At 49.5% G+C, this 13,432-nt stretch overlaps 1 protein-coding gene; it reads right to left on the bottom strand.

Moving 5' to 3' along the window:
- Positions 1-10,111: 10,111 nt before the first annotated feature.
- GSTUM_00010320001 (uncharacterized protein) lies at positions 10,112-12,506 on the bottom strand. XM_002841211.2 has 1 exon: positions 10,112-12,506. Exon 1 carries the CDS (start codon positions 12,260-12,262, stop codon positions 10,400-10,402), a length of 1,863 nt encoding a protein of 620 aa, XP_002841257.1. The 5' UTR covers positions 12,263-12,506; the 3' UTR covers positions 10,112-10,399.
- Positions 12,507-13,432: the final 926 nt, after the last annotated feature.

Raw genomic sequence — 13,432 nt, forward strand, 5'->3', positions numbered from 1 at the left:
CCATCTCACATTGAGGACTGGTCGATATAGCGGTGATATCCCTACCAACGGTCGCCTGGTCGGATTCACTGGACTGCATTGTGCATCAGTTTTCGGCACTGTTGATATCGCAACCGCTCTCATGGGCCGGCCAAATTGCAATCCCAACAAAAGGGATTTTCTGGGAATTACACCGCTCATATGGGCGACCATATGTGGACAAGAGCAAGTAGTGAAGCTGCTATTAGAACATCGGACCACCATCTCCGACAAACCGGATAATTGGTTTCGTCGAACCCCGCTCTCATGGGCTGCTTTTAAGGGGCATGAGGGTATTGCCAGACTATTTCTTGGCCTGGGATCTGCCAAACCTGATTTGACAGAGCGCAGGTGGGGTAAGAGTCCTCGACTTGTGAACGTGGTACTCAGAAGGAGATATGTCAACCCTAATAGCCTAGACAAATACGGTCAAACGCCAATCTCGCTGGCCGCTGAAGAGGGACATGAAGGAGTGGTAGAGGTGCTGCTGGGAAGGAAGGATGTCAAACCCGACGTGACGGACGGATACGGCCATACCGCTCTCTTCTGGGCCTGTAGCAGAGGCCATGAGGGGGTAGTAAAGCTACTGGTGGAACGCGGAGATGTCAGCATCGATATAATGAAAAAGGATGTCCAAGCATTACTCCTGTCGGCTGTCGAAAGTGGATATGAGGGAGTGGCGGGGCTGCTGTTTGGATTGACAGATATCAACCCCAACATGCGCAGCAATGATGGTCAGACGTTGCTCTCATTAGCTGCCCAGAATGGGCATGATGCGGTGGTGAAGCTACTGTTTGGACTGGAAGGCCTCAAGCCGGATATGCGCGATAAGAGTGGCCGAACACCGCTCTCCTGGGCTGCCGGGAATGGGTGTGAAGAAGTAGTGAAGCTGCTGTTGGGGCGGGGGGATGTCAGCCCCGATATGACCGACCACAATGGCCGAACCCCGCTCTCGTGGTCTGCCGGGAATGGGCGTGAAGGAGTAGTGAAGCTACTATTAGGGCGGGGAGACGTCAGCCCTGATATGACCGACCACAATGGCCGAACACCGCTCTCGTTTGCTGCCGAGAATGGACATGAGGGAGTGGTGAAGCTATTGTTGGGGCGAGAAAATGTCAACCCTGATTTGCTTGACAGTTATAGCCAAACAACGCTTTCGTGGGCTGCTGAGATGGGGCATGATGGAATAGTGAAGCTACTATTGGGACGGGAAAACGTTAATCCCAATATGCGAACCAAAGATGGCCGAACACCGCTCTCGTGGGCTGCCGGGAATGGAAATGAGAGAGTAGTGGATCTGCTGTTGGTGCGGGAAGATGTCAACCCCAATACGCCATGCAGTTGTGGCAAAACACCACTCTCGTGGGCTGCCCGAAATGGGCATGATGGAGTAGCGAAGCTACTTCTAGGACGAGAAGATGTCAACCAAAACATACTAGACAAATCTGGTAAATCGCCACTTTCGTGGGCTGCCATGAATGGGCATGAAAGTACCGTAAAGCTATTACAAGCCCACAAGCCCACAACCCCGAGCACATCTTTCCAAACCCAACAAAACAAAGCAAAGTAGTCTATTTCCCATTGTCCTCAGTAACCTTCACGCGCCGCCCCCCGACATCCCCACAGACACCGTCATACCATGTGCGCACCAGCCTCTTCCCTCTACTAAATCGCTTTCATATCCCTCCCGGAATCTATGACGATCTTGAGAACGCTGTTGTTTTTTCGCCCCCTCCCTTACCTTCCCCTCCCTTTCCTTCTGGATTCCTAATTCCATCTAGTAAAGTTTAGCCTACTTGTTAGATGTACTACTCTTGTAACTAAAACGTGGGTTTTCAGTTTATGTTTCAGGTTTTAAATTTGATTCTTTTATAACTCATAGTCATACGCTGTCCAGCATTAGGTTGACCCTTGCTTCCCCCCTCAGCCATATATTCTGACTTTTCTTCACTTTTCATCGTTGCTAAGCTATAATACTCCTCTTATTAATTTTAGCTTCCACTTTAAGCTCCGCTCAGATACAACGGTTCTGTTCCGTTTTTTTGCTGCCGTTTCTGCTGTAAAAACGGTCGCCAAACGGAAGGAAGCGGTAAGCCTGTATGGGGCGATGGAGCCGAACCATTGCTCAAAGCAAAGCCTTAGACTTTTTTTCCCTCCTGTTCATGCTTGTTTTGTCTTCGCTCCGTGATCCCCGGGTCAGCATTTATCCGGGGGGGGGAGGGGACGTTACCCCCTTCGTGGAAATGTGGTGGTTCTTACCCTTCACTTTGCGCGAGTACTTTTTCCACGGTTGGGCGTGTGCGTCAATTGTCAGGTTGCAGAAGAGTGTACGGTGTTTTGGGGATTGGATATATTCCCGCTTGCCAGTGTACTCGGAGCAGAAACTAAGGTGGTAAGAGTAAAAAGGGCGAGTCACCTAGCTAGCCAGCGCAGGACTACGCAAGGTAAGGTCTGATAAGATAGCTAGTTACGGTACCCAACCACGCCCCAACACAACCAAGCGAACAACCCCACAGAACTACCGGTACTCGAGAACTACAGCAGCTCACCACGCCCCGCGCCAGCCATAGGCGGGTGCTGGCACCACGTTCCACAACCCCACCAGGGCGAAACCACCCATCGCTAACACAACCCCACTCACCAATTCCCAAATCTAAGCGTTTCTGCGCAGCCTCCCTTGAGAAACTTCGAGTGGTCGATCGTGAGTGCACAGTATTAAACATCATCGTTCAGAGGACAAGCCCGAAAAATGGAAAAACAAAGCACTGTAGTTGAAAATTAGAAGGTCTGTGAGTGGAGCATCTCCCGGTAACCTTATTTTTACTCTATCATTGGGAAAACAGTTGTGAAAGGGCACTAAAGTGATCGCCTAGTTTTGCTGGATCCGGCGTCCCAGCCCACGCACAAAATCAATTACTGGGCTTTATTTGCTACCTCAAAGAACGACCACTGCAGGGATTCCACAGTCCAAGGGAAGCATCGCTGAGGCGGTGGGCATATCCCGAACTCAATAGGATTGCAAGGTGTTTGCTGAGCGGAGGGAACATATCTCGAGCCCGAGTTAAGTTGGTTTGTAAAGAGAATGCGTATTCCGAGCGGTGGATATATACAAAGGACCGCAGTGGACGTAGGTCCACCGTTGGGGTTCACAGCAGAACATCGAGTTCCCGAGCCCATAACCTGGCCGATCCTCTCTCTAAGACAGGCAGACACCACTGGGAATACTGGCTTCCTGCAGAAACTCAGAATTACCGGGAGTGTATGTTATTGGGTTAAGCGTTTCGGGACAGTCACAGGCGAAGAAGTCATTTCCCAGTCCCTCGAGCTCTCGAGGACCTGCACTGGCCCGATGGTGGTTGATGTCCTCGCGCCGGTAGCAGGTTTGTAACCGATGCTTCCCGGGGTAGTGCAGTGGTGTGAACGCGCAGGAGCAGGCATGATATTGTGGGAGACCTCTTGCGTGGTGGGGTGGAGAGGGGGGCGGGCATTGCTCTTAGAATACAGTAGGAACGCTGGTCCTTAAAACACACGGGGTTGTGGCGATAATGCAATGCCCGATACTTTGGGATCCAATTCGTGTTCTGCACAGGCATTCACCAGTGCGCATCGGTGAAGCCGTTCTCCCCTGAATCCCCCTAAATTAGTGCTGGAATTTTTAGCATTAGCGCGATAATGGAAGAGACAGATTCGGTATGACATCGGCTGCCGGTATGATACGTCTCCGGTACGGCTTTTTGTGGGTGGCCAAGTTTTTGCAGTTTACCCGGCACTGCCCGGTAAACCGGGTCTAACATGCTGGGACAATTAGACTAGAATACCCGCAAAGATCCTTGCGATTCGCTATCACCGCCAGCCCAGGATAGGTTTGGTCTGACAAGTTATTAGCAAAATTACCCACGAGTTAACGAGATCCAGCTAGCCGTAACCTTTACAACTAGTCAGTGTCATGAAGGTAAGGAGGAAAGCATTGGGGAAGAATATCCTGTGTACCTTTCGTTTATCCCCCCTTTGGGCCCCCCACTGTACCTTTCTTTGTTTCTCCGCAACATTGTAAATACTACCGTCGCAAAATAGCTCCACAAAGTTCCGGCGTCCGGTGGTGACAGGTAAAGTTCTGTGGGCAATGACTGCATCATTGAAAAACAGACATTCCCCACGCCTAACCTCCACTTTTAGTCCCAACTGCCAAAGGGCAATTTCTCCCCCCTCCCATCCTTCCGCCCCAAATGGGATCACCGCCTTAAAGAGCGTCTTCGGATCACCTCGGTCCTGGCGGTTTGGGCCACCCTCGGGCCCCATTCCATGTCCGATGGCAACGCCGTGCCATGGACTGGCGAAGCCTGAGAGCTCACCACCCGTTGCCTTCTTCATACTTGACGTCATCGAAACCCACATTTCTGGATTGATATCTGGAGCGTCTCCGAGAAGCGCTTGAATAGCAACTTGTTGGCGTCTAGCCATTGGTCGGCCTGTACTTGCTCCTGCTGGTAGTCTTTGCTACGAACGATGCCCTCCACAGAATCCGCTGAAAGGACATAATGACGCATGAGGTAATCCCCACGTTTACCCTTAGCATTCCGGCGTAAGGCGGGCAGGAGCTTGGAAGATTCCTCCAAGGCTTCGACAAGACCGGGGGGCAGACAGAATCGGTACCCTAAGACAACTCCGTGACTGTCCTTGATTTCTAAGGGCACATCCGAGGACGCAAGGGATCGTAGTTTTTTGGATCCCCCATCACTTTCATAACGGGCCGAGGCGTGAGCTATAGAGTTCAGAGTTGGCACCTGACTTCTGAGGGACCCGAAGGTTGTATTGGCTTTGATGTGAATCGTGCCCTGGGTGCGAGTAAGAAAGGTAGAAAGGAGTCTTTTCACAGCAGAATGTAATGTTCGCGTGACGTCGAACCCCAAGGTTGTACGAGTGAAGGCACCAGAAGACAGGAGGTGGTCCAGGCGTCGGTTATAAGCAGACAGCGTTATGTTCGGTGGCAGCGGTCTGGCGGGAGAGGTAAATTTAGGGGCAACAAGACTCGTATTAGAGGTCTAATTTGATGATCTCGTATCAGTACTGCGAGTAAATCGGGCCTAAGAAGGTAATAATTGCCAAAGATACATACCACTTGGATAAGATACAGGCCACCGATAGAGCAAGCTGAAGGTTGAGAGTGAAGTATGACAAGTTTTAGATGGACTTTACGGGAGGGAAAGGTCCCTGTTTTAGATCGTGTTCGGTTCGTGGGTTTTCTTCCGCGGGTCGCGACAGTCCGAGGGGGACTCCTTCGAGGGACCCAGAACTGAAACCCGATCCCTACGGGAAACGTCGCAACCGCAGCAAGAGCGATAAATTAGGAAGGCATTCGTAAAGTTCTCGCACCCCCATATGATACGAGTAGAGGTAAATTTATCTCAAGAATTGTACGAGTACCAATTAACATTACCACACCACTTGTTTTGCCGAACACGGTAATGGGAGAGGGGCGCTGGCAAAGAATTTCCTAGGGCTTGGGGTACTCGAGTACTGTACTGTACAGCACGGACAGACAACTGTCTTCGTGGGAATAAACAGTAAACAAATATATAAGAAGCGCTCCTTGTATCACTCTCCCTGAACTCTCAAGAACGCGCTCGTAACGATTCCATGACCACGCTCTCCTATCCCGAGCACGCACGCAATCCAGGTCCGACATGACACAATTATATTGTCCACTCATTATAGCGCGACACGCAGCGTTAGACCTCCGAAAACATCCCTAGGCCTCCATTCTGCCAGAGATCGATACGAGTACAAACAAACCCGGAACTTCAACAAACTCAGATGGGTGGGGGGTAACTCAAGGGTCGGTGGAAAGCCGATAATGACAAATGAGAATTTCTTTTTCCAGGCACTCGTTCGTGGGAGTTTGTGGGTGTGGGCCTCAATGATTCCTAGCCCTAGTAGTAGTGATAGTCTACATACGTGGGGGGGAGGGGAAGTCTTGGTGATTGTTCTGTTATCATCAAAAATTCAATCTCCCTATTCCCAAATCCCTGATTTAAAAACATTTTACCTCTGTAATATCTCACTATTAATTTGAGGCTTATCAATTGCCAACTGAAAGTACCACAAGTTCTACCCGTGCTCAAAAGCTATGGTTATCACCAATCTGCCAAGATAATTGCCCCAGCAACCCCTTATACCCTACTCGAATAACATCTTTGATAAGGGGTAACTCAATGGGAAAGTGTCGGGATACCCTGTAAATAATTGGAGGATGATCTCTGCAGGCATATATAACTAACTACTTGGATGGTTTTGGGGGAGTCAAATTATTTGCATAGGCTCAATACCGGTAGGAGTCTAGTTAAAACCCCCTCAAAACGTCAATTTTGGTGTGGATTTGTCCAATCGCCAAGACTTTTGCCCACTGGAGATCCCGACCGCATCGGACCCCTCTTGACCCCCAACCCAACCACTCCGTCACACTGGATGAATTCCATGCCGGAGATTGTCCCCAGGAGGCCGAACCCAGCACCTCCATTCAGCTTGACTTTGCCAAACTTCGCGAAGAATCAGGGGTCTATATCGGAGATCAAGGTCACTTACCAACCTAGATGGTTTTGGGGACAATGGTGAGTCTTGGCTCATGCTCAGTTCGCCTCCTCACTTATCATGGATTTAGAGCTATTGTCGGTGTGAAAGGTTGATTGCGTCCACTTGGTGTTACAACACATTACCACACATGTTTTTATGAGGAATTTTAGTGCCTGTTGCAATGTGCAATAGCCGGATAGATTCTTCCATAGTGTTCACTTGGGTTCCGGACCTCCTCGCTGAAACACTTTTGATATCTCGCCTTCCCAGCTACCGTTCACAGTGTCTAGAAATGTGTCCTCACACGGTCTCATACGGGTATGCCCCTAGTCCGCCAGCCTCCGTGGCCAGCCGATTACCCCTTAATCACGAACTCCCGGGCCGTTTGGCGAACGAGGTATCATACTGTAGATCTTCCAGCCAACAACCCGCACGAAAGCCCGCATCGTGATGGACACATTCAGATCAGGCAAGTGAATAAAAACGACGTCTCCATTAGTATACTATTGCGGTGAGGCATGGTTGTAAGAAGGAGTGCTTGATAGAAGATCACCCATCTTATCGATTGATCCCTGAACTGCGAGAAGTTGCGTTTTGGCTGCAGGGGAATCGGATCGGCTCCCTGACACCCGTAGAAATATATTTTTAACAAATTGATGAGGAATGGAAGAAGCAGGATAAGAGAATGGGGAGCTTGGAGGCTACCCTCCCCTAGAGAGAGCAAAGTGATCGGCATGAAACTCGGTGGCTGAACGTATCATACCCCGCACAAGTCAATCATTCATTTCATATTAACACCTAGTTACCATAGATGACTTCTCATCCGATTGGTAGATCCTATATCACTTCCAACTCACTATAAATACAAATACCTATTTACCAACCCCATTCATCACACCCGGACACCCATGCAAACGATAATTTTTCCGATTTGAGCGGTGCTAAATACCGGTAGGACAGCTATCAGGTATGTTGCTGTCCTCCGGAAAGTTTTTCACAATTCAAAGGCGGGATAGGATAGGATATTCTAATTGGGGGAGGGGGATGGAAATATTCCCCAACAGAGGCTTGTTCCCTTCACTTCCGATCCTCCAAACTTGTCTGCGGTAGTGAATCTCCTTCTTCCGGACGATTTATTATGGTGAGCATAGTACAATATATTTCGCTGGGATAACCGGAACCGGTAACCGATATCATAGCTAGAGTCGCGTGAGGGGGGTAAATCGTTTCTGTCGGGAGGGGAGACACGAGCTCAGACTATTATACGAATTACGCAGTCTTACTAGGGCTCGTTGCATGTTTCCATCAGCATATCTGGTCAAACAAAGCTTGGTTAAGAGCTGCGTATTTTGAGGGCTCTTGTACTGTGTGTATAATGAGGTTCCCGACGACGGCTCCCTAGCACTGTTTTAACACAAGCAAGACCCCATCCGCAACCAGTGCTCCCACCAGTCTCTAGGGCCCCGCGGGGAGGCCCTCAAGAAGACAGGATAAGATGGGACTATGATTTATAGGCGAGACAAGGTTCTGCGGCCCCAGGATCGCAGCGCTATCTTAGAAATGCTTCTGGATTTTCTGCGGGCACCTTCTTTCCAATACTCTCAAATTGTTTCTTCCCTACTGTGGCGGTGCCACTGGGCGTTAATTCACAAGTACGATATCATATGTTGAAGCAAGAATAGTGTCGCCCCCTCCACACACGATCAAATCTGGTCAGACATTCCATTGCGGAGGTCAAATCACGAAAAATCACTCGAGTATGAAAATTTATCCCTGAAACATAGAATATTAAAGTATCATAGCCAAAAATTTTCCTTCCGACACCCATTTTCACACCAAATTTGGTTCGGACGGGTGAAGGTGGATGCTTTTGATGTAAAAGGTGCATCGAACAAAAAGCTTTTAATCTATGATATCATAGCGGCAGTATCATGCCATGATATAAAAAGAGTTACAAAGTTCGGAATATTTCATACAAGATTATTCGGAGGCGTTGGGACAGCTGTATGATATTGTTTCCGGTCCAATAACAATGGCACAACTTGGGCCCAGACATGAAGGGGTGTGAAGATAGCTAGGGGGTTGTGAGCAGGTTCAATGTGGAAAATGGGCTATCAGAGTGTGGGTATTCTGGTGTGATAATATTATTTCCCTGGCATGTGAGTTTTGCAGTTAGGGCTGGGTGGAGTTGGCCGGTATATCATAGAATGAGCATTTCCTACTGCTTTCTTTCCCCTTTTCTTCTTCTTTCATTCATTCAATATCTTAGAATAAACAGTATATGTGTAACGGAGTCCGATCACTTCCTACTGTTGTATCATACTCCAGTGCTCCTTGCTGCGAGAAAGCCCCGCAGGCCCAACATACTGTACCAGCTACACACTCGCTAATTAGCTACGCACCCAGCGGGATACAATAGTACTAGTACAGCATCAGTACAGTGCCTCACATCCTGGGGAAAATAAAATAGAAATAAAGAAAGAAAAACTAATTATTGCCCAGTCGTCCTCCCCCCTTCACTACAAAAGCCTCCAAAAAACTGCTCGCCAGACCAGACGCACTATCAATCCCTCGAGAACAACTCTCCACCAACATCCTTTTCGGAAAAACATTCCACATTTCCCGAATGTGCGTCAATGTACAATCCGGCTCCTTCGATAACCCATCCCAACCCCGTTGGTGGCCCGACGCCGCTACGAGTACTGCGCCCGTGCTGTTGGTAGGGTGACAAAAACTCGGGCCGTCAGCTACTGTATTTTACACAAAAACAAGCTCACGGCTCAAAAAAGGACAGTACCAGGGCTCTGAGAAATTTCAAGATGCTATAAAAACCATGCAAACAACTACTTCTTTCTGGAGCGGGGGGTGTAAAGGCTCTGGATCGATAACTTGTCGTGTTTCATGCAATGGCGTAACAAGATCCGAGAGTGACTCGACACTGTATTTCATACGGGGTGCAATACAAAAGATACATTGCGACCTCTTTTCTTCAAGCTTATCAGTAGTTCCTCGACCCAACAACCGTCCAATTCAATTTCCCCGCTGAAAATGGCCCTACCCGCCCCCTCAGTTTGATCACGCCTAAAGGGGAAGCCTCGGATTCATTGGGGAGGTGAGAAAACGGTAAAGAGGGCTCGGTTTCGGTGCAAAACTGCCTATCGGCTCGAGTTTTTTTGGTCCTGGTATCATACCCCCGTATCGTATCATACTTCCATCCACTCACCCCCTCCTTCGGCAGCTTGAATACCACCCACCGTGGCATCGACATGACCAAGCACCCTATAACACCAAATATTACGCCATACCTCGCCGCCGACGGCCCGCGCGGTAACGGTTTTCGAAAAAAAGAAAAGAAAAGGGAGAAAAAAGAGTGGGGACGGGGTGGTGGGGCACGTCCTGATATGGATGAACTGTGGGAATCGTATCGTACGAGGTTGGTGTCGGACAATACTGTGGAAAAGGAATATCTAGGTGAGCTCTACCCGGCCCTGGCGCGGGAGGGGTGGAGATAAAAAGTACGAGATTTATGTAAAAAAATTTATATTTTCAGGCCAGTTAATGTACCCTTCGTGAATCGTTATAATATTTACCTCATATAAACCGGTCTAAAAAAAAAGAAAAGAAAAAGTAGGCCACCAAAAAGCAGGAACATGAACCACCCAAACAAAGGAAACAAAACCCCGGCCATGCTAAAGATCAAGGAATAGTAACAGTAGGAGTGGGAGGAAACGAGACACAAAAGTGAGGACAGAAGCAAAAGTACAAACACCCCAAGCACAAACATTCTCAAATAAAGAGTGCGGAAAGAACATCAGACAGCCATCCACCTCCGGCTCCCCACAGATCCCGAACTCCCACTCGCTCTAGTCCCCACAGTACTCCTCTTGGACAATAGCCCTTCACTCCCCGCGCTGCCCCTCGAGGTCTGCGTTTTGAGCATTAAACTCTCAATCCCCCATCCGCCAAAAACCTCCCCTTCGGCATTACCACCAACAATATTATGCACTCCACAACACGGCGCCTCGGTACCTTCGCATGCACCGCTAACAACGGTATAGAATTCATCCGCAACTCTTCGCCCTCCCGGACGGGCTTCTGGGTTTCGTAATAACATTCTCCTGGTAATGCCTAACGCTTCGACAAGTGCTTCGTCAGGCTTCTTCTTCGTCTCTTTGAGAAGCCCGCCGATCCAGCTGTCCACCTGTCCGAGATTAGAATGGAACGAAGCGTCCGGCGGACCGGACTCCCGAGGTCGTCGATTCTTGGCAGATCGATGGGAGATGAATGCCGTGGTTTTACGCTTTTGTTTGAACGATAGGACATCTAGATATATGCATCCTAAGGAGAACACATCAGATGTGGCAGGGTGAGCAGGGGTAGCTGATGACCAGTGACCGACGGAGATGTTTGTTGACGACGGAGAGGGTGTCTCTTCGGAGGAGTTGGAATTGGTGCTCTGGGTCGATGCTTTTCTATAAGATCGGCCAGAAAATACGGTGTTTGTTGGTTGCGACGGGGATCCGTGCAGTGCTAATATTCGCTGCCAAAGCTCTGGTGCGCCGTACTCATAACCCTCCACGTCCGCCGATACGGGTGATGTGTTGAACTTCCGGGGGAGAAAGGATGATGGACCCACGGCGCTTGTCGGTGAGGAGTCGAGGCGTTTCAAATCTCCGGTGTCTGCGAAGAAGATTTTGTAGGTGGTTGCTTCGATTATGATTGATGAAGGCTTGATGTCGCCGTGGGAAATACCCTTCTCGTGCAAGTGCGCGAGCGCGTCTGCCAAACAGTGTAGCCAATTGAAGATTATCCGCCGGCGCTTGTCTTTTGGCTGAGATTTCCAAGCTGGGGGTGTGGAATGCAGGAACGACTTTAACGTTAAGTCGATGCATGGCGAAAGGACTAGAAACCCGTAGTCACCTTGCGTGTAAGAGGCGAATATAGAAACTATGTGTGGATGATCGATTGATCCAAGACGGGAGATTTCCTCAAAGAATGACGCAGGCGACATTTTATTCCCTCCTACTCCGCTGTCTTCATCCCCCTCCTGGCTTAGCAGTACCCGTCGCCGAGAGTAATACACCTCCCTCTGCCTCGGAAAATAAACCTTCTCAACTAGCCCGCCCTTTGTGGCCCCACTAGATGTAGTCGGCACCCTCCTGGAAATGACCTCTAGAGGAACCACCTCTTCGTCCGAATACTCCACCGTTTCACCGGGCACCAACTCCCTCACCAAATAAGCATATTGTTTCTTAGCAAACTTCTTTTCCACCCCTGCGCTACCTAGCCCCAACCTCTCCACCGTCTGTAAGCTGAGTGGCAAGTCCTCATCATCCCATGACCCATCTATGATCTCGAAAATCATCTCGGCGCAATTCAGCTCCACCAAGATCAGGAAGAATTTCCTTGTGTGCTCGAGTATCCAATCCAGGTACGTACTCTCTGTTAACCCCTCGCCGAATTGCAATTGCTCGTCTAGGCGCTTTTTCGAAGAGGAGGAGCGCAGTGCTTGACGGACGAACCACGGGGTTGCGGTTTCCCGGATTTTTTGTTCGTCCCACCAAGTACTCGTCAGCAGCACGGGTGGTGGAAGCGCAACGCTGGAACTGCTATAACCATACATGCTGTGGAAGAGGTCGGCGCGATGAGGATCGGCCCTGGTTAGGGTCGCCATGGTGAGCCTGTATGTATTGTGAGATTCGAATTTCTGCTCAATAGTGAAGACGATTGAGAAATGCAATTCTTTCTGGGGAAGGGGGGGTCGAGCCAATGACTTAACCGGAAGGCCCAAATCAGGCTATCGCATCATACACTGTTTCCAGGCCAAGTATCTCACCCCCCAAAAAAGAGGGAAACGGGGGAGCGAGGGCTTGTTATGTATGTATGGTAGAAGACCAGGCAAGAGTAATAGAAGAAGGGAATAATGGATGCGTAGCACCGATGAGACGGCGGGATCCGAGAATAACTCCTGTCTTGTGTGGCGACATACAAACACCCATAAGTACTGTCAGCAAATGAATAGTAACCGAGACACTTTTGACTTATAAGGTCTTGTGCTTGGTCGAGCGGCAAGACATGATACAGTAGCATATGATGGCTCTTCGCGCAGTAAATTCCCGGCTCTGCTTCTGAAGCGATCCTGCCACGCGAGCGTGCGAAAATCAAAGCAATCTGCGGTACCGGTCAGGGAATACCAGGAACGGCCTGGCCCTTTGCTCTGTACCATTTTGAAAATGGTGGCGCTCAGGAAAAGAACGATAAGAATTTGCGGTGTCTTGCCGGCACGTGCAGAGAACTCGTATGAGTCCTGTAGCTTCCACCAATGGGTCACCACTGGAACTAGAGATGTTTGAAGATCTGATTTGATATGCGGTGTTTTTATTGGACCGTGTGGCGGAGGGGGGGTGGCGGATCAGCGTGGGTTATCGTAATTCCCCCCACGGTGTGATGAGGATGAAAAAAAAGGGTCAGTTCCAGACTCCCTTTGGCCGATAACTGTAAATTATACTAGATATCGAGAGGGACGTAGTTCGTGGTGCCCATGAAGCAGGCAGTGCTATCCCCACGTTATTGCTGTCGTCGCTGGCGTTGTCATTGAGGGGTCGTTGTCGGCGATCGGCAGTACCTGTACTCGTACCTGCACTGTGGTACTCTCAGAGTACAGCGGAGCATCTCCGTCTTGTCACGCCCCATCACACCCTGGGATATGATACAATGATACCGTACACTATCATATCAATCCGGAAACGCCGCGGTGGGGCAAATGAAACCGCTTCAAGTCTCTCGGTGATAGTGGCTGGGCTATTCTTGGGATTAGTGTTACCGGTGCTGGTTCACCTCTTCT

This window comes from Tuber melanosporum, assembly GCF_000151645.1.
Source record: "Tuber melanosporum whole genome shotgun sequence assembly, scaffold_69, strain Mel28".
In the NCBI taxonomy this organism is placed as follows: domain Eukaryota; kingdom Fungi; phylum Ascomycota; class Pezizomycetes; order Pezizales; family Tuberaceae; genus Tuber; species Tuber melanosporum.

Bases quoted from the DNA above. Each gene is read 5' to 3' on its own strand.
- GSTUM_00010320001 (XM_002841211.2), bottom strand. From the start codon at position 12,262: ATGGCGACCCTAACCAGGGCCGATCCTCATCGCGCCGACCTCTTCCAC.